The 22,005-nt window shown below is 39.1% G+C and overlaps 1 protein-coding gene across 50 annotated transcripts in view; it reads right to left on the bottom strand.

Moving 5' to 3' along the window:
- phldb1b (pleckstrin homology-like domain, family B, member 1b) overlaps positions 1–22,005 on the bottom strand; it is an 84,260-nt gene that overhangs the window by 41,153 nt on the left and 21,102 nt on the right. For 34 of the 50 annotated variants that reach the window (XM_077208722.1, XM_077208757.1, XM_077208725.1 and 31 more), the window contains 2 exons: positions 12,042–12,167; positions 6,930–8,431 (listed from right to left, as the gene is read on the bottom strand). In XM_077208722.1, the coding sequence (XP_077064837.1) occupies positions 6,930–8,431; positions 12,042–12,167 (1,628 nt within the window). Of the gene's footprint in view, positions 1–6,929; positions 8,432–10,400; positions 10,643–12,041; positions 12,168–21,196; positions 21,596–22,005 lie in introns of those variants that run through there. The other 16 variants (XM_077208769.1, XM_077208745.1, XM_077208765.1 and 13 more) reach the window with 5 other exon arrangements.

The following is a 22,005-nucleotide window of genomic DNA, read 5'->3' as shown; positions in this document are numbered from 1 at the left end:
GGTTGTGAGGAAATGTCATTTAGCCTCAAAGAGCGTAAACACAACCGTGAACTTGGTTCTCAGATCTGACAGAAGCTGTTAAAAGCTCTATTCCTAGACTAAACAAAAAGCTACGCATGAGCAACCTGTCTGCTTTTTCTTCATCAGGCCTGAGATAAACCATAAAAACTTTCTAAATTAGAATTTTTATTTAAATTTGTATTTTTATTTAGTCTTGAAGGAACAGCTCATCCAAAGATGAAAGTTCTGTCATCATGTACTCTCTCTTGTGTTTCTGAAAGTACACTAAAAGGTCTTTTGTGCTCTAATAGGCTAAGATAAACTCTTGAGTATTTTACTCTACTATTGTACATAGTGGCATATAATTCACATGAGGGGTGCATTATTCTCTGTGAAAACGGGACACTCTCTAAGGGGCTTTAGATACCTGGCAAAAGAACAAGCCATAAATAGTGGTTTATATTAGACCTTGACTGTTATGTGTACAAATGCATTAAAAGGGTGAGGATATAGAGCAGCCTGTGGTCAATGGCCTCATCTGGTTTATCGGTTTGACTCCCTGTGTCGCTTCAAGGCCAAGCTTAGATAATTGAGATGCAGCAGAGGACAGAACTAACCGTCTCTCGTGTGAATCCCCTGGCACGCTTTTGAACAGATATAGTTCACTGCCAGCTCTTATCTAAAACACCGTTGCAGAGGGAGAGGAGGGTCTCTGCACAAGGGGCCAAGAAAAATTAGAATTGTATCTCACACATTTACATTATATGTGTGACATAAAAAAAAAAAATCCCCTGTCCAGAAAACATGGCCAATACTCAGGGTCATACACACAAGGATGAAACACCCGGGTAACACACGACACTAAAATAATGCAATAAATACTAAATATTATTAAAGGGGCTATGTGTAGCTTTTTACTTTAAAAAATCTTTAAGATAGAGTTTTCATTTGTACATTTATGAGCCAACCATATTGTAATAGAAAGAATGACACCTTGACTGTACACCACGGTTGCCTCTATCAGCCTGTAGGCTCAATTGTGTGTGGAGGAGTCGGGTCCGAATTTGCGGGAAAATTCACAAAATGTGACGTCATGCACGTTCTCGTCTACTTGGGCTTACATCCGTATGGTAGCGGCAATCGCTAGCAGTAGTGTTTCAAATGGACTCTACGGACAGAAAGAAGCGACCAGCCTCCAGCACAATCCAGACACCCACGGAAACTCCTCGTAAGTTACAAAAAGAAAAAAGAGCCTTATCTAGAGCGGCCAACGAGCGTGCGCACCGAGAACGAGCATGAGACTGGCTGCAGTTTCTCTCACGGCCACTGGTGTCAGTAACGGTTAGAAATTTCAGAACTTCCGCAATGCTCCTTTAAAATACATCACTGTTCACATAAAATTAGAAGAAACTTCTTTATATAAAGTATAATCGTGTGATGTCACGCAGGGACTTCTGTTATTTACCGTAAATACAGTATATGTTAAGTCTTAGAGTCAACCACATAACAGGTTTTTACTGGAGCATTTTTGCTGTAAAAATGAAAAGAAATTGACACTAATATTGCATGGGGTAGTATGTAAGACATTATATAAAAAGTTGAATCCTAAAAAACAAAGAAAATTATTATTTCTGAAATTACAGTTTTTACTAATAAAAACTACTTCAAAAATAGTCACTGTTTGCATTTCTTGTTACAGCATGTTCTGGATGACTGCTATAGTTAAAGCAGCATTTTGTAGTTTTTCAATCTTCATAATATATTACCAAAACCCTTGAGATGGTACATCGACTTACAATAGGTTGAATGACACGTCTGCCATAGCCTGACAGTGTCTGTTCTGGATGACTGCTATAGTTAAGTGATTGCTAGGTTGTTTGGGATGATTGCTAGGTTGTTGCCAAAAAGTTACACGGTGTCTACACCAGACGCGAACGGTGCGACAATGCTGTCAGTGATGCGGTCTACACTGGATGCAGTGCGGTGTGATGCGACAACAAATTGATCCCCCCGTTCTATTTCTGACATACAAACACTCGCACAACTTCTGACATGAACAACAAATGGATTTACAATGGTCGCTTTGTCGTGTTTAGTGTAAACAGCCTCAAGCTGATACATTCGGTGTAGACAGCGCTTGCACAGCGCTTGCATCCGCGTAGAATTGACGCGTTGTTACATTTTTGGAGAGGTGCACGTCAGGGTACACCAAAGGGTACGTGCGCTACGCACAGCCTTCGACGTAGCTACGGCGTAAGTTTGACGCAGAAGTATAAATTTGGCTTCAGTGTCTCCTGGGGAGTTGCAAGAGTATTGCTTAGTAGTTGCTAAGGTGTTCTGAATAGTTTTAGCGTTTCCAGAGTAGTTGCTGTATAGAGTGTTGTGAAGTGGTTGCTAGAGTGTTATTGGAAGTAGAATGTTGGCTTTATGATATCTATGATATTTTGGGCTGTAGATATGGAGACTTCGTAACAAATCGTAAGTGTGTTCCCTCTCCTCAACGATTTGTACTATTTGAGGTTTAATTTGTGTTGGTACCACAAACAAGTGGGACGATCTATGCAATGATGTTTAATACTTGGGGTTTGGAGTTTGTTCATAAGCAGAGAGCAACAGTCACTTCGCTTCGGCTCGCTTTAAATGGTACCACCTCTGTTGACGTTTCAAGCGTACCGTACCGATACTAAAATGTGACGTGGAAGCACTGTAGATCACTATTGGTCAGACAGACAGAATCGTCCCTACCAGCGCCATTGTATTTGCGAGACATCAAACCCGCTAGATTTAAATAGCCAGTAACAGCCACCGCTGTAGCACCGCTGTAGTTTTAAAACTACTTGCTTGACTTGCTTGAAGAAAAAAAACTTCTAAAAAAGAAATGGCTGAATCGTGGTCAGTGGACGAGAAGCGCAGACGTTCCTCTTGTTGGTTGCCGAGGAGCGGATAAACTATAACGATCAGTCATAATCCCACCCACTTTGAAGCGGTACTAACTGCAGTGGAAAAACAACCGAGCTAAAGCGAACTGAGCCGTGCCATGCCGCGCCGAGTCGTACCACGCAGTGGAAAAGAGAAGCGAGCCGAACCGTGCCGAGCCGAACCGTAGGCTACTGAGCCGTACCGAGCCGTACCATTCAGTGGAAAAGCGCCAAAACTCTAGAATCAATGGCTGTGTCTTTTAGGATTACATGGTCACTTGCACAGATGTTGAACAGATCATTCATCAATCCTTAAACATTGCTTTATATAACAAAATGTGCTTGTTGCTAAGAGCACTCAGTGTTGTTATTCACTGTCTTAATTAGAAGAGCCGGGTCAGAATGAGTAAAGACTGCCACTGACCCAGATAATCAACACCACAAAAAGTCAGTTAACTGTCTCTTTTACCCAAATTCTCTCATTCTCTCTCTCTCTCTCTCTCGTCCATCCCAGAGCAGATAACTCACTTTACACTGAACTGCAAGAGCACAGGAAGCAAACACATTAAACCATCTACAAAATGCTCCAAAGGGAGCTCATATGCGTCTTGCTGTGTCAGAAGATACTGCTTTTATCTTCATCGAAAAGATTCTAATTGCACTTTACTGGGTCATAACGCAGTTGCATGCCGGGTTAACGCATCACAATAGATACTTCTTGTCTCTTCCTCCCTGTCTATCAGCTACAAAAACTGATGTTTCTGCATAATGTGGCCAGTGAAAGTTGATATATTTAGTGTGCTAACCCATGAGAGCAGTGTGACAGATGCTTGACATACAGACCCCTTGTGTCTCCTGTGTAGATGACCCGTGTCTGCCCTCCCAATAGTGTGGAGGTGGTTATGTCTTCATAGTAGAACAGCTTTCAATCAATCTGTCATCATCCCTAATAAACCTACAACCATTCCAGTTCATTTAAAGGGGTTATATCATATTTTTGTGTGTGTGTGTAATTAAAATATGTCAGCGAGGATAGCACAATTACATCTAACATAAATGTTTGTTTTTTACATAATAAATGTGTGTGTATATATATATATATATACACGTGTGTGTGTGTGTGTGTGTGTGTGTATACTGAATATATATATATATATATATATATATATACATACACACACACACACACACATAATATGTAAACAAACTTGTTAGATGTGATTAATCGTGATTAATCAATTTGACAGCACATAAATATAAAATAATAAATATAATATAATGAAAAAAACTCTTTCCTGATGTCCCCTTAAAAAAATACATCCATGTCTCAGTAAATAAACTTCTCTCTAAAACAAAATGCATCCTCACTGACACTTCTGCTTTCACTGTGCAGCAAATGTCAGTTTTATAGAGTAATGGAAATGTGATGTCACTGTGGGAGCTCTCAGTCTCATCAGTATGGCACTCGAGCTGACTGACAGAAAAGTCTTCTAGTGACTGACGCCATATGCCAAGTGTGTGTGTGCCAAGGCTGTATCTAAGGTAACCATGTGTGCCTCTGGAGCCTTGTGGCAGTTTAGGGATGATAAATTATGCACTGCGGACTGAAATGGCTCACATTCACTCAGCTGTACATGCAAAAAAAATTGAAGAAAAATGATACACTTACATACTTACAAACACTGTTTAGTTTTGAGATATACTCATGATTTATTTTCCTTGGAAAAAAACAAATTAACTCATTAACAGCATATTTATACTGAACATAAAGGCCTACTGACAATAAGTCTTTAAGAAAACATCCTCTAAGTGGCGCAGTCTGCTAAACCATGTGTTACTAAACCTGAGCCATTCCGATTGTGGGTTCGAACCCTGTGTTGGATGAGTATAAAAATTGTGTTGGGGTGGTGATGGCGCAGTGGATAAGACACATGCCTTTGGGTTGAGAGACCTGTGTTCGAATCCACTGTGAGACACCAATGTGTCCCTGAGCAAGACACTTAACGCCTAGTTGCTCCAGAGGCGTGCGACCTCTGAAATATAGCAATTGTAAGTCGCTTTGGATAAAAGCGTCAGATAAATGTAAATGTAAAAACCCTTTCCTTGCTGTTTAGTTGCATCTGACTTTGTGATAACTAATAATAAAGTGTAACACGTAGATATTTGTAATTTGGAACTGAGTATTGTTTAAAGATTTTATGCAACAAAATCCAGTGACTAGTTCGTCAAAATTAGTGTTGCAATGAAATTTTGGAAACCAAACATTTTCAGCCAAAACATAAAAAAAATAATAATAATTGGCTAAATTAAAACTTCAATTTCGATTTCGGTGTTTCATTAAAAAAAATAATTCAGGTGCATTACTCAAAAATGTTCTAGTAAATACCTAACTGTACACCCCCTTACTCATAAAAACTAATCCGTTAGCATTCAAATTAATCGCTTAGCTAGTTGTAGCGCCCCCTGGAAGAATCCAATTTGAAATCTGCCACCTTTGCTCATGGAGGCAAAGATTTAGCCAGCAGACTGCGGTCAACACCGATGTGTCCTTCTTGATTCCTGCAGTGAATATGCTTTCTGTGCAGTGCCATGCTACGTGACGTTTTGCCACAGTCCTGGCCTCTCTTCTGTGTGACAGTCAGCTGCCAGAAAAAAAATCTAAACCCAATGCAACACTCCCTGGAGCACATTTCTGCTTGTCATGCTAGGTAGTCTCCCGCTCCTTCTCGACAAGAGCCACCGTGGCTGATTCGCACGTCAGATGCATCACACTCTGATGTTTTTTTATTGAAATGCAAACTGCTGTATAGATACATAACCGCCTAAACAGATGAGGGCTGTTTGTTAATGGACCACAGAAGCCACCAGAGCAGGTCAAAATATCTATGTGAAAGTCAATTCACAAGACAGATGGTTCTGATAATGAGTGATGTAATGGCTGACAGTCATACAGTTACCAAAAAAATTCAATAGAACGTAAGATCTTACTTCATCGAGCAAACATTCTTTGCTATATACACTCAACAATTTGCTAATATTTCAAAACACGTTCTGTCTCAAAGGTCATTTTCTGTTTGACTTTTTTTTTTACTGAACCTTTCTGGAGAAAGCACATTTGTGGGGATGAGGTCATTGGCATGTTGAGCTCATTTATTTTAGCTCATTCTTTCTGGATTTATTCCAGCACGTTTAATCGGCAAAAAGCCAAATAAAGCGTACTAAGTGCATCTACTAGAACTGCACATGCTTAGCAAATAACATACTACAGATACTCTCTGTTGTGAGTATTGAAGTATAACTTTGTACGCTCAATTAGATCACCTCCTTTTCTGAGAGAAATAAACAGTCACAATGGGTAATTACAAGGGAAACAGACAAGAGACATTTCAGACACAAACACGCATAAAACTTCACAGGGGCCTTTGTCTCAGTGGCTTCATTCTGGGTTGCAAACCGGACCAAGATGTCTACTGTTCCCTCCCACCTCTCAATAAAAGAGACAACAAACAATGGGGTTGCCATGGTAAAATCAGAGCCCTCTGCCTCAGCATGACAGCGGATTAGTCAGTGTGTCAGTTCTGCCAGAGACGTGTAGTAGCATTTCCTCCAAATGTTCTGCATTCTAACCAAAAGCACAAACGCTAATGCCTGCTAGGTGTGTTAAGATTATATTCAGCCATCAGTGTACACTGAGGAGCTCTTCTGGAAAATATTAACTGCAGAAAACTTGCAATTTACATATCATCAGAAGGCATGTAGAGGCAGCACCGTACATGTCATGTACAAACAGAGACGGGGAATATTACTTAGACAGATTCTTTATACTATGATGTGGCTTTCAAGAAGGCATCTGCAAACAAATGACTCTAGACATTTCCTCAGAGCTAACAGCACTTTACTTCGGTCTCAAGGACATTTTAGTGGATATGTGAAGTCAGATTTCTCATAAATCTCACTTGGTTTTATATTTTGTTGTATATGCATGCATTTTTAAGTGTGCATTTCACTTACCAGCCTCTCCATTTCCTGCTCTCTGAGTCGTTCTTCTCTTTGGCGTCGGTGGTACTCCAGAAGATCATCTTCATTGTCACTGATCTCCGTAATGCTGTTTTTGCGCTCCCTCATGCCTGGGTGAGGCATCCGGAGGTCCCTGTGGCCTGCTGACATCTTCCGGTGGCTTCTGGGACTGGATCGGGGCGATGACCCAGGTAGAGACCCTAGGCTGAAGGCTGAAGACAGCGAGTTCCCAAAACTGCCCTTCCGTCCACTGCCTTCCCCCATCAGTCCGGAGGTGGGTGAAGGACTACGAGCACGCACACCACGAGGACTGAACGGCTCCTCCGTAGGAGACCCTGCTTTCCGTCGGAGTCTGGGACTCTCTGGCACAATTCTAGGGCATGGAATCTCTGGAGTTCGCAGGGTTCCTGGTAGAGCTCCTGGGAGGACAGGAACCCCCCTGCGGGCTATAGAGGGGCTGAGAGGGGGAAGTTCCCTCATACTGCTCCCTTCAAGGTTCCTGCGGGCCAGCCGCGGACTTTCTGGAGGCTGTAGTGTGCGAGGATGCGGGTGTGGAGGTCCACCCTGAATGATATGGACAATGGGGTCTAAGGGGGGCTGGAAAGATCGCGAGGGTGGGGAGAGTTGGTGAGAGGGGCTGGATGTCAAGGAGTGGTCTGGCTGAGGCTGTTCCCGGAAAGGACTTGAGGGGCGATCCTGGAGAACAATGGCAGTTTTGGATCTGGAACTAGAGGGTGAGGAGGATGGGGATGCGATGGAGAATTTCGGGGTGAATCTGGGACTACCTGGAACAGGTACCCGACTGACAGATGGGCCATCAGACAGAGCAGAAGAGATGGAGACTAAGGGCAGAATGTGAGCCTGTATGGGGCTGTCTGGGGATCTAGCCACAAAGCTGTCTTGGTTCAACCCCCTACGACTTGGCTTTGGGCTTGGTGGTGCTTCTAAAAGAGCCTTTCGCTGGAGTCTGGGACTCTCAGGCACCTTTGGCCCACTGCTGCCACCGGAATTGCTGGGCAGTATGGTCCGTGGCTGAGGTATGGGTGGCTGGCTGGTGTAATTGTAACTAGAAGACCTCACTGGCACAGGAGGAAGCGTGTGAAACTGGTCCTGACAACCACTCGGCGAGGGACTGGTGTAGCTGCCACTGCTGCCGGCCGATGGGGACGATAGTGGAGAGAAAGGAGGGGAGTTATTCTCGTAACTGGAGCCCACAGACATAGCACCAGGGCTCGTTGGGGGTGAGAGAAGGAAGCGCCCCCCTCCATTTAACATGGGGGACAGGGGAGACTGGGAGATAGGATGACCAGAGGGCTTCTTTGACTCAGAGGAAGAGGGCTGAGGGTCATCCATGACTAATGAGTCCATAATATCCTGAAGGTCCTTCTCAATGGAACTGACAATGGCACTGTGCTCAGGGCGCACTCTCTCGTTGGAGACCAAGTGAGATTTTGGTGCTCCTGACGGCTGGTTCCCATTGACCAAGTTCTCAGAATCTGAAGGAAAAGATAACAATTATAACCATTTGCTATACACAAAAATCAAAAGGCATATCTTTTGGAACAGTTCAGGTGTAGATTGATAATTGATCCATGATTAAACCATTCCATCTTTTCAATGAATCAGTGAAAATGTTTTACAAAACCAGTCTGAACGATTTGTCAACAAATCACCAAATAATTCAATCGAGAATAGTCTCTTTCAAACTATAGGGTGAGCTGATAATGTGCACTAGGAGAGCACTTGGACAGTATTTAAGGATTTGACAGATGGATCAAAAAGTTAGTTACATTAGTATATAGCAGAAATGTTACAAAAAACATTCTAGAAATATGTTAATGCCTGTTAATGAAAGAGTTACAGAAGCTTCAGTCATTAAATGTAAATTAATTTTAGTATTGCTTATTCCACTAAAAAATGATTTTTTTTTTTTTTTTTAGCTGAATCATGCAACAAACTAAACTGGGACAAAGTTTGAGCATTTCATATCATGACATCATTACATGATGTAAATAAAATGCTGAACTTTTTAACTGAAACAACCGGTTCAAAATAATCGATTCTCAAAAATGAATTGCCATCACTAGCCAAACCGTGTACAGAAAACAAGAAAGGCACTTAAAAGTAAGTGGATGCATTTGGCTGTTTCTCTTCACATAACCCCAATTATTATTCTCAGTACTACACCTGAGCTTTTAATGCAAGTACCTGCAGCTCTTTTGGAACTGCAGAGATGCATTTAATCCATTAGCCCCATTCAACAACCTCCAAGTTTAACACTGCTGCCAATCCCACAGAAGACGAATGCTCATTGCTCAAGTATAAAAAGTGACTACCAAAAAGTCTGCCAGGCTCAAGTCTGAGAGTATAAACATCACATGAATATGTGCTCATATACTGAAGCTAAATCACAGACAGCCCTGCTGGTAATTCGATTTATCTCTCAGGCAACTGACCATCTCAAATGGTTAATCTGCTAAAAATGATACAGACCTACAAAGTAAAGATGGTAATTATCTAAACTGGGGGTTTTCAAACTGTGGTCCCGGAAACCCCAGGGTGCTGCAAGGGGGAGCTAAGGGGCTGCAAGGTAATACTATGGTAACGTTCTTTGTACAGCTGCTTTGGACCAATATCTACTATGAAAGGCAATTCAATTAAAATACATTTGATTGAACATTTTATTTATTTATTTGGAAATATTTAGATTCAGGTTTATACAAATAACATAGTAAAATAGTGTGTGTGTGTGTGTGGGGCAACTTATAATATCATGCTAATCATGTTTCTCACACATTACAAATGGGCCTGTATACATGAAATACAGAGATCCATTATATTTTAGGAAAGGGCCCCTAAAACAATCGTCCTATTTGGGGGTCCTTGGCATCACAAAAGTTTGAAAACCTCTGATCTAATCAATACTACTTGTGCCCAACTTATGCTTTTTCGCTGTCAATTTGGAACAAATATATATATATTTTTGACACCCCAAATGTAACACTTATCAAACTTATTAGATTTGTGCTTTATAGTCTACATAAGATTGTGAGTCACAGAACAGATTTCACAACATCCAAAACTTGATCAATCTTGCTCTTGCCAGCTAAGCGTTTGCGTTTAAAGCATAAATCTCTGTCCTGATTACAAAACACTCTCTGTTCAAACTCCTCACAAATAATGCATATAACACAACCCCTTTCTAAGGGTTATTTATTAATTTCATCGTAGTTTAGTAATAAGACAGAGCAGCTGACGATGCCTCTGGCTAAATTTTCCATTCAAATCCCACTGAACAAGAAACGGTTTTAAGAAACAAACACATATATGAAGATAATACATTGATTCTTCCATGTCACAAAATAACACGTCAGCTTCGACTGTAAAAGGATACATATGCTATACGTCCGTATTCCGATCTGACACATACAGCTTCTAGTCTATAATGATCAGTAGCTTACTTACAGATGAGAACACGCCTGTGGAAACGCTAAGCCGTTGCGTTTGGTTTATAACCCGTAACCGAGCTCAGATTCAAAAGAACGGATCCCGCATTCCAAGTGTAGACCTAGGCCAGCTGCGCCGGCCACACGGTACCCAGGCAGGAGTAAAACGCCGCAGATGAGATACCAGCCGGACTTGGGTGAGCGTGGCGCCGCTACACCATCGCTGAGTCCCCCTCCCTCCCCTGTCCACGGTGCTGATGTGACTAACTGCTGGCTGCATGGGCGGGCCTACACTCTTAAAGCGACAGTGCACATTTTCATGCTATATTCATATGGACACTGATGTGGCTGTGGGTTTAAATAAAAAAGGCTAATTTTTTCTCACAAAAAATGGTAGCTGATATTCAGTATATACTAGTTTATAATATAATATAATATAATATAATATATAATTCTTATTATTTATGTCAAGTAGCCAAAGAATAGGTGGGATAATGTAGACAGACAACAATAAAATATTGCATGCTTCTTTGAGTCACACTGAAATATCATCAAGAACGTCGAGCAGTTAATAAAGTTATTAGAACGAGGCAGCCGGATATTGAGGGAATATGAGGGGAACAGTCAGGAGGGGATTGAAGAGCAGGGTGGGTGGTAAGATAAATATAGATATTGTAAAAGATACCCCTCAACTTTAAATAAGCAGAGCATGGCCAACAAAGCTGTCTGAACTGGAAAAGAGATGCAAGAGGAAATAGCTCTGGCACAGAGAAAGTGTGAAGGTTTTTTTTTTTTTTTCATAAATCAGTCTATACACAAATATCAGATGCCAAAAGCGCATGAACAGCTTTATATATGCAAGTCTGAAAATATTTTAGCTATGTAGTTTTATATATCATTTAGACACTGGGGAAGTAAGAACAAATATGTGGTAAATGGGAATGCTATGTTGTATGTTGTTTATGAAAATAATTTCTTTCATGGTGGAGAGAATGTATTACCAGCTCAGGAAATGCACTGCACCAGCTGTGTTTATATGCTATACCTGTCCTTTTCTGCCACACAACAGGAAAAGTCAGGACAACAACTCAGTTAATATTGTAAATGCTCTGTTTAAACATTGGCTGCTGTGTAGCACTGTGAGTGGGAGTGGAAGATGTAGAGCGCTCTGTCAGGAGACCCACAGGAATGAGTTTCTCATAAAAGTTGCATGGTGCAACTCAGGATCGAGGCAGGCTTGTATTGCTAACAGTATGAAACGGAAACGCAGTAGGGCCCAACTGAAAGCTGCTATTGTACCTGTGCTGCTGAAACAAACCTTGCCATTCAGCCATGTGGCAACACCCTGTAAGTCCAAATCTGCATAAATGTCCCATGTGTAAATCTGCATCTGCTTCTTATTCTTACACCACTTGTTTTCTCTGGTTTTTTTTTAAACATGATACATACCTAAAGCACATTTATATGCAATTATATTATAGACGTCACATAATCTTTTGTATTATTATTTCAGACAGTTCACACAAGGTTTTTAAGCTCTGAAGGAATGTTTTTTTTCCACACAAATGACGTTCTACACAACACAGGCTTTGAGGTAAGCGTTAGATAATTCATGCCAGAGTCATGGTGTGTTGTGTACTCCTGTGGGATATTGCGTTACCTGTGAGGGCCCAGTTTTTCACACTGGCTTTCTGTCCTCCCTCAGGCATCATGCTTTTCATTCGGAAAGCCTCCTCGGGGTGGTTGAAGCGGAAGAATGCGGACTGGCCGAAACACAGCATACAGCCTGCACACAAAACAAAACAACTATTATGAAGTTGAGAATGAAAGTGTATAATACTTTACATCAAACATATGCCCGAAGAAAACATTTCAAATGATCTTGGAATTTTTAGACCAGTTTTGTACTGAAGTGTGAGAGGTACGGAGGGGGGAAAGGAATATTTGCCATGGTTTTACAGGAACATCTCACACTTTGGTGTCGGATCAGACTCCTGGCTTGCTGAGTGAGGGGAAAAATAGACAAACTCTGGTAATGTAGAAAGTTAGTGTCAACATGAGATCTAAATAAACCCGATTTACTTTCTTAATACTGTACATGTTTCTGGTCTTATAATGAATGATTTCTTTCTTTTTTCTTTTTTTGCTGATGTTATCAAACAGCCCTCTTATTTTTGAGCCACTTCTATCCAACCATCTGTTATATAAAGATCACTTTTAACAAATAAATTAATTTCCAGCAGATCAAACAAGGCACTGTCATAAAGTTTTTAATATATCAGTACTATATTGGTCAATTCTTTTTTTAATGATTGTATTGTCAATATTGAACATGTATTGATATTGCATATTTATTTGTAAATGCTTATTTCTGTCTTTTTTTTTTAGATTACCTTTACTTACATAATTATAGTATGTAATAACATCTGTTATTTATCAGTTTTTTTATTTATTAGTCCTGAACACTGTTTCATGTTAGCTTTAAATGTGAGGCATATACATAAGGTGCTTTAATGCCACTGGTGAGTAATTTTACTTTATCTGTACATTTATTTAACACATTATACAAGGCAAAAAAAAGAAAAGAAATTAGCACGTACAGGGTACAGGGTATTTATATGATGACTTAGTTGGTGATCTCTCAACAAAACAAAACAACAATAAAATAAATAGCATATATCAAACTGGGGGAAAAGCAAACAAACAACATCATCAAAAAACACTTTTGCTATATAAATCTGCCTGATCTGTTCTGGTCAATCAAAGTATTTATTTAAGGCAGGTAAAGGTCTCATGGAAACCTTTCCAGCCGTAGCAGATGTGTGATGAATGCGGAATGCCAGATGCCCTTTTGTTCCAGGAAGAACATTTGATTACGCCTCAGGTTCTGACAGGACAAGGTACGCTTAGAGCACACAATGAAGCTAAGAACCGCTCAAGTAAAGTAAATCATGTACTTATTCTCACATCGATGTATTTTCTTTCATGTTGTTAGTGAATAAAAGAATATGGATGGTTAACTGATGGTGGCTGTTGTCATAAGACTCTTCAAGAGGATTGCTCAAGTCTTGACATGCTCTGCACATTCAAAGTCAACAAGGTGAAAATAAACAAGAAAATCATAATACACAAAACACATGTGTAGAACGGAAAGTTACAGTAGTGTTTTAATGAAAAGACTTGTTTACATGCCTGCTCAAAAAATATTTTATTTGAAGCAACAGTATATTGAGGTCTGTGGTGTAAACCACATCAGCCAAATGTTGTTTCATATGTCATGTTTTGGTCCTTGTCGAAATCATATTTGAGTGTTTTTATAGACAATAACTGTGGTATCCACTGCATCAACACGAACCGCTCTGAACAGCTCAATCATTGTTAACAAGCCACTAAAAAACAAACAGACAGCAGCTCCACTGCCTTCCTACATCACACTACAAGCATTGCGCTCAAATTGTCATTGTACCATTAAAATGACGCACAGCATCTAATTCAGTAATGTGGTAAACATGTGCTTGTGATGACAAACAAGCTTGAGCAAATCATCTGCACTGCTTCAATAGAAAAGGTTCAATCAATCAATCAATCAATCAATCAATCAATCTATCTATCTATCTATCTATCTATCTATCTATCTATCTATCTATCTATCTATCTATCTATCTATCTATCTATCTATCTATCTATCTATCTATCTATCTATCACGCAACACAACAAGATTACATTAAATACATTTTCTAATAGTTGTTACCTCGTTATTTCATCTGACTCCAATAATGAAAATCTGTCTGTCTATCTGGGCCTCAAAATATCCCAAAACAACATTGAACGAAATAAACATCATGCATTGTCATAGCTGGGCTTCACTGTTCCACCATGAGGGAAACCAGCAGTAAGCGCAGCATGCAGAGCTCAAATGAGCTCCAGACCACAGTTTAGACTGCAATTCAATCAATACACAGAAGGAAAAAAAGAAAAAGAAAAAAGAAAGTGAAAAGTTAATGCACACACATTAGGAGCAGTGAGTGAACACACAATCACTGCAAACCGCACACCCGGAGCAGTGGGCAGCCATTTCTGCAGTGGCACCCAGGGAGCGATTGGGGGTTAGGTGCCTTGCTCAAGGGACCTCAGTCGTTTCCTGCCGGTACCGAGAATCAAACCTGCAACCTTTGGGTTACTAGTCTTAGGGCCCTTTCACACCTAACTTGTTTGGTCCGGACTTTCGGACTTTTCAGTTTGGTCCGAATCAAAATTACAGGTGTGAAACCTACCCCGGACCACGGTCCGGACCAAACAGATGAAATTTGCTCCGACGAAAAGAGGTAGTCTCGGTCCGGATCAAACTGAACAAAGGTCTGGTTCGTTTCTAGTGTGAAAGCATTTCTGTATGGTTCGGACTTTCAGACCTTTTACAGGAAGTTCCGGTGGTTCCCACATAGCCGAAAAAACAGAAGGTGGCAGGAAAAATGAGTCGTGATAGCACACGGGGAGAGGAGGAGACGAGGTTTTTAATTGAAGTATGGTCTGATGACATAAGAATAATAATCGCATGATTGCTTGCAGTCTTCTCCTTTCCTGCCGATGACGATAAAATGTTCGCACAACGAAAAAATAACAATACAGTTGCAACGATATGCGTCTGTTCATTCATGTTGTCATAGTTACCTGCCGAATTGACAACACGCTGACGTCAGACGCACGTCCGTTTACAAACCAATCAATGTCGAGATGCAGCCCACATAGATGATGACAACAGGACGCAAGTATGTCACGTAAAGTTCTTTAGTGCGCTCGCATAATTGCAGTGTGAAACCAAACCAAAACTTTCTGAAAGTATAAAATGTATCAAAACGTGAACTTTGGTTCGGATCTTGGTGCGGACTTTTAGGTGTGAAAACGCCCTAACTCTCTAACCATTAGGCCACAACAGCCCTGTGACTGTAAAAACTTAGCATATTTGCCTTTAGTTCACCCAAAAGTGAAAATTCTGTCAGTATTTACTCACCCTCATGTTGTTCCAACCCCGTAAGACCTTCGTTCATCTTCCGAACACGAATTAAGATATTTTTGATGAAATCTGAGAGCTGGATCACTCCTCCAAACTAGTCCATAGGCTTCTTCAGGGATTGAAACTTGTCAGCCCCGAAAAGTTATTAAAGACATCGTTAAAATAGTCCAAGTGACTACAGTGGCTCAATCTTAAGTTTATCAAGCAACGAGAATACTTTTTGTGCGCAAAAATAAACAAAAATAACAACTTTGTTTCAACTATTCATTTCCTTCTCTGTTGGCCTCTAGTCAGTTAACTTAGTATGATTGCGTAGAGCTACGTCACACGTAGGCTCACTATTGGCCGACGCTGGTCATGTGTGTGATGCGTGTGACGTACAACAACAGAAGCTTACTCCATTAAACTAGTGAACTGACTCGAGGCCCAGAGAGAAGGAAATAAATAGTTGAAATAAAGTCGTTATTTTTGATAGTTTTTGCGCACAAAAAGTATTCTCTTTGCTTGATAAACTCAAGATTGAGCCACAGTAGTCACTTGGACTTTTTTAACGATGTCTTTAATGACTTTTCAGGGCTGGCAAGTTTCAATCCCTGAAGAAGCCAATGGAGGAGTATGGAGGAGTGATCCAGCTCTCAGATTTCATCAAAAATATCTTAATTCGTGTTCCGAAGATGAACGTAGGTCTTACGGGGATGGAACAACATGAGGGTGAGTAAATACTGACAGAATTTTCATTTTTGGGTGAACTAACCCTTTAAATTCTACTAACCATGTAAACCACAATTACTATTCAGGCATACTGAAAATAATTTTTATGATCAATAAGTTATGCCAACATGTTTTTACATTGCTTTAACTCATCAAAATAAGTTATAAAATAAATAAAACTTTTTTTAAGTTATAAAAGATTCAAATATTTTTTTAAGTCAGTTTAATGTAATTTAAGTTAAAATGACTTAAGCATCCAAGTTGCTTTTACTTAAACATTTAAGGCAGCAACTTTCTTTACAGAGCATAGTTCAGCTGTATTTATATATCAGTTAACTTTTATCAAGCTCTACTTTTATGAAGAGCAAAGTTCCAGGAAGTGGTTGAGCACTATTGTAAGCTTTCTTACAGTGCAACATTTCACAGAAACACATAGTTCCTGTTATGCAGAGAACAGTGGGATATCAAATATAATGTCTTTGTTTATGTGTGGCAGAAAGTGAAAAGGTCTGTATTTAATATAGTCTTGGCATGCAGGAAATGATTGATAGACTAATACCAACATTAAAGAAGGTAAGAAAACCCCTTGGTGTCTGCCATACTGAGAATAGTGCAGTAATATTACATAAGTTAATATGAAACACACACAATGTCTCATGAAGAAGAAATATAGCTTGCAGCGAATGACCAACCTGCATTTTAACACTTTAGGTGTCAGTGAAAATCACTGAAAACCAATTATATATTTTCAGATTGGCCACTACAGTGCCTCAAAGGTTGATGGATTTACCCACAATGCAAAGTGAAGAGTCTGAAAGTGGATTTATGGAGTGCAGCGATGGAGGGTAATCTACAACACTACAGCACACAAGGGAAAATACATGAGCCAAGAATCACACCTGCTGAGGAGGGAATCTATCTATTGATCTACGCTCCTGCCACCATGCGTTTAAGACGTGCTGCCAGCATCTACTGAATGATGCCCAATTACAATATTAAAAAAACATCAGACGTCAAGCCCACAAACCGCCCACAGCCACAGATGATTCTGTTCTGAAGGGGGCACTGAGTTTGAAAATGCAATAGGGGTAAAATCTTAAGTTAAACATGGACAGTGTTTCCCCTGCCACTGTTTATAGATGGCCTCTCTCTGACAGTCATTATGGATTCTTTTAACACAGATATTTTTGGAAGTCAAGGAGATGTTATGAATTACGATTTCAGCCCCCTGTGGCACTGCCCCTTGCCGCAGGTGTAAATGTGATCATGGTCCTTTCAATGAGGCCTTTTTACCTATTTTTAAACCAAGGTGTAGTAGGCCTAAAAATACATTTATAATACTAAGGTATTTTTGGAAAGTTCTACTTTACACATTTTTATTCACTTGACTTTTACTTTATACTAAATATTTCTTTCTTACCTTAAATTTTACTTCACTGTATTTTAAAGAGAAAATTGAGTCCTTTACTCCAATACATTTCATCCAGACCTTTTCCTTACATTTGTGTTTGGAAAGTGCAAGAAATGAACAGTAGTAAAGCTTTAGTTAATCAGTGAACCTTTTGTTCAGTTCGGTTACTTTGAATCAGCACTTTTTTTTAGATCTCCCTTCACTGGCAGCTTATATATACTAGTATATATTTCTTTATTTTTGTGCGTTTGTGAGATGCCAAAGATCAACTGATCAAATTTTTAATCCTTAAAACTGGTTTCCAAAGAGGTCTAAAGATTACTTTTGCAAATCATGAATCTGAATCTCGAGAGGCACACCAAACAATGCATAGGGGTCCATATTCATGCAGGGTAGGAAATTTGTATCCCTCTCGAATATTACCTAGTGTGTAATATAGCTGTTTGTAAATGTAAAAGGTCTGCAAAGTATTAAGGATCAAAGTGCATGACAAAAAGTTATTGCCTACTGAAAGAAAGAATTGATTCTGAACTGCCGAAACGAATCGTCAGCAATTCCAGTCTCACTTTCGAAACATATCTACGTAGGTTTGTAAAAAATTAGCATAAAGTCAGCCTATGGTCTTCATTTGCTGCCCGCGAACAATGTCTACTTTGTCCTGCCCTCAAACACAGTAGTTGTAGCTAAGAATCTTCGATGAGTGTTTCATTTCCCAGACACATTGTAAGCAGTAGACCAATCACAACAGACTGGGCCATCTGACCAATCAGAGCAGAGCAAGCTCTCAGAGAGGAGGGGTTTAGAGAGACTGAATCCTTTATCGAGTCTTAATTCACTATAAAAAAAGAAATTATGCGCAATGTATTTAATGGGAAAATTTAAGATTTTTGTTTTGTTTTCACCTTGGATGGATATAACCCTATTGTAGGAGACATCCAAACGAAAATTGGGAACCTTTAAAATAGCATAATAGGGGCATTTTAAAAAATGCAAATTCTTTAAAGAAGCACAACCTTAAAAAGAGTAAGGAATCGTGAACTGACAAGAATTTATTATCATAGAGTTCCATTATCATAGTGAGTGCCTCTATTTCAAAACCACTATATATCTGCAGCAACTTTGGAGTAACAGAAAAATATTGCACAAAAAGTATAAAGCATACAGATGACTCATTTTTTAAATTATGTTGAAATAAGACACATTTTCCAGAACAGTGTGGCCTGCTTTGAAGAGCAAAACCACTAAATAACCTCCCCTTGTCATAGATGACATCCCCAGCAAAGCATGACTAAGAGCCATTTTGTAATCAAATTCATGAGGCCATTTGCAAGAAGACAGGCCTCACTGGCGAATGACAAAGAGTGGAGAGAGGCGCGTGAATCTGGAAAGCACAGCAGGAAAGTGTCTGTTCCCCATGCACAGCCCGTCTCCCCAACATTAATCAGAGAGATTGATTCCCCACAGTTCCTACAACATCCATAACTGCACTGTGAGAAGCCAAGCTCATTAAAGAAAGTGCAAGTGAAACCATGCCAAAATCACCTGACAAGTAATAAATTAATGACATAGCAGTGAAGGTCATTTTTAAAATAAAGATTATTTGTTTATTTGTTATCTTATATTTTTATTTGAGTTAAAATACTTAAATATACAGTATATTTTTAAATAAATTATAATATATTATTTACAATATATTAATTATATATATAACGTAATTAAAAAACTTTATATAATATAATTAAGTAATAATATTGTTATTATAATTGTATAATTTATTATAAATATTTTTTTCCATTTTTTGTTTTTTTTTAAATAATTTATGTATAATGTATCAAAATAGATTTTATAAAATAAATGGATGGGGTATATCATATTATATCTAATGTTTATATATATAATTATTAATAATTATATATTATATATCATTTAAATAATTTAGTTTACAATTTAGTTCTTTATCCTTCAATGTTAAGTGTGTTTTATGAGCTAGGCAAGACCCTCTGGGTCTCTCAGACATCATTATAGAACATGAGTCAATAAAAAGTACCAAGCTTTATAAATAAGTTTAAAATGCCATATCTCTTCATTTTCTAACACATGAAAGCAATACAAAAACAGAGTACCTTCCTGTATAGCACGAAGCCAGTAGTGCATCACAAATATGGTGGGAAGAGTTCAAATTTCATCTAAAAGAAACAATAGTGACTCAGAGATCCAGTTCTTCATCTTGACTTGTTATATCACAGTGATGAAAAGGGCTGCATAAAAAGTTTGGTTATTTTTGACAGAGTTATTCACACCAGTTGTTATCCAAACTACTGATAACAGAGCAGTACAGATCTACCTCATGCACTTTCAGTCAAAATAAAAGTGTTGGATCTGTGTCAAACCCATTGCAGGAATGTGAACAGGAGACAGAAGACGTCAAGACAAAAATGCCAAAAAGAACGCTCAACGGTTGCCATGGCATTAAGTTTTACTGCGTCTGGAAAGGTCAAAAACTAAAGCGACCCAGTTTTTCATACTAACCTTTCCCCAATTCCACAGATACCAGAGATCATGTGGCTCACAGCCATAAATGATACAGCTTATGTGTCCCAAAGATAAATATAAATAATATACATCACAATGATCATAACACCATATGTTTAATATCATGGGAAGGCTATGAAAATGCATTGTAACAAATCTTTCTGGATGTAAAATGTAGATGATACACAAAAAAGACTTTCAAGACATGGACCAGCCTCTTAGATGGAGGCCATTTCTTGAGCAGATGGTTTTACATTTAGTTCAGGGGAGGTTATGTATGAACATGGTAACAACAGGGTACTTAAAGCAGAATAATAAGGAGAAATCGCCTTATCTTTCCATCAACTATTCCAGCAGGGTTGCCAGTATACGTTCAGGACAAATAAAAGCATGTGTGGATAGTCAGACTGAGCAAACAGTGTGTGGAGAATGAGGAAGGGCTGCATAGAAACAGGATTAGCAGCACTCTTGGGTCACATTGACCAGGAATAGAAGTGTAACACTATACACACACACTCATGCCTCGGCCAACATGGAAGAGAAAACCTCTCTGCAAGATTTGGACCGGTTTATTGTGGGTTATGCGTTCTGTGTATTCACATATTATGATAATATTATATTTATTTTCGTGTAGTTATAGTTATCCTATTCCTATCATCCATCTATTTTCTGTTTTGATAAATTTTTTGATAAATTTTTTTTGCTCACAAAGAATGCATTTATTTGATAAAAACCCAGCCATATTGTATATTATTACAATTGTTCTATTTTCATATATTTTTAAAATGTAATTTCTGTAATGTTAAGGCTGAATTTTCTGCATCATAACTCCAGTCTTCGGTGTCACCTGATACTTCAGAACTTAAACTGAAACTTCAAAAGAACAGCATTTTTAAATATAAATATTTTGTAACACTATACATTTCTTTACTAGCACTATCAATTATATGCTTCCTTGCTGTATAAAAGTATTCATTTCTTTCAAGAAGTACATGTTAAAATAACAACATGATGCAATGGTACATTGTAAAGGCAACGTATCTAATAAAAAGCTTATATCTGAGATTTGTCTGCGGCAATGCTGATTTTAAATATCTATTTTGAATTATTCACTACTCAAACAAAATTATTAGGTCTTTATACACTTACTTTTAAATCCAAACGGTCAACATAGCGTCCCATCTGTAACTAGCTGTCCCTTTAAATGGGAAAGCACATGGCTTTATACTACAACTGTAGCATGCAGAGACTGACTTGCTTGGTCGTGGTAAATCCTTTGTTCATGGAGTATTCATCAATTATTCCCCATGCTTAATGGATAAAAATTTCTTTATTGTTAATTTGAAACAGTGCAAATAGCTGTCCAGTGCACGCAGTCGTAGTGAGGAGGCTTCCACTATAAACCATACATCTCCACAGAAATATAATCCTGTCCAGCGAATAGCAACCCAGAGGTGGTGTATTGTATCCGAGCACTTTTGAAGTCACTGAACCCCTGCACGCTTTCGCACTGATGGGTGGTAAAGTTGAACAGCTGTCTCCGTCACTGGTGCAACAAATTTCCCTCTCAGATTAGGGATGGGAAGGAGGAGGTGTAATTGCTCACCCCTGAGTCAGAGCCTCCAATCTCTGCATGTCAGGGGGTGGGGGGCAAGAGGGGGGTTCTGTTTCACTTACCGCATTTAACATTCTTTCCACAGGTTCCTGCTCTTTTATGACTTTACACATAGAAGATAATAAAAACATGGGCTGCAATAAATGAGACTTTTACTATGATCATTAAACGAAATATTTCAGAGCAAACGTATTGAACAATAGTGAAACACTGGAAGCTCACACAATGAAGATTACCCCAAACACACCCCTCCCCCCAACCTGTTTAGTCAAATTGTTCCCTCAGACAAAAGACTCAGAGGAGGAGCATACTTCCTTTCGGTTTGGGTGCATTGTTTCCCTTT

Source organism: Siphateles boraxobius, unplaced genomic scaffold (genome assembly GCF_051911475.1).
Source record: "Siphateles boraxobius isolate OS27281-9 unplaced genomic scaffold, OSU_SipBor_1 6, whole genome shotgun sequence".
NCBI classification, from domain to species: domain Eukaryota; kingdom Metazoa; phylum Chordata; class Actinopteri; order Cypriniformes; family Leuciscidae; genus Siphateles; species Siphateles boraxobius.
Note: the sequence above shows the minus strand (reverse complement) of the source record. Positions and strands in the feature narration are given on the sequence as shown.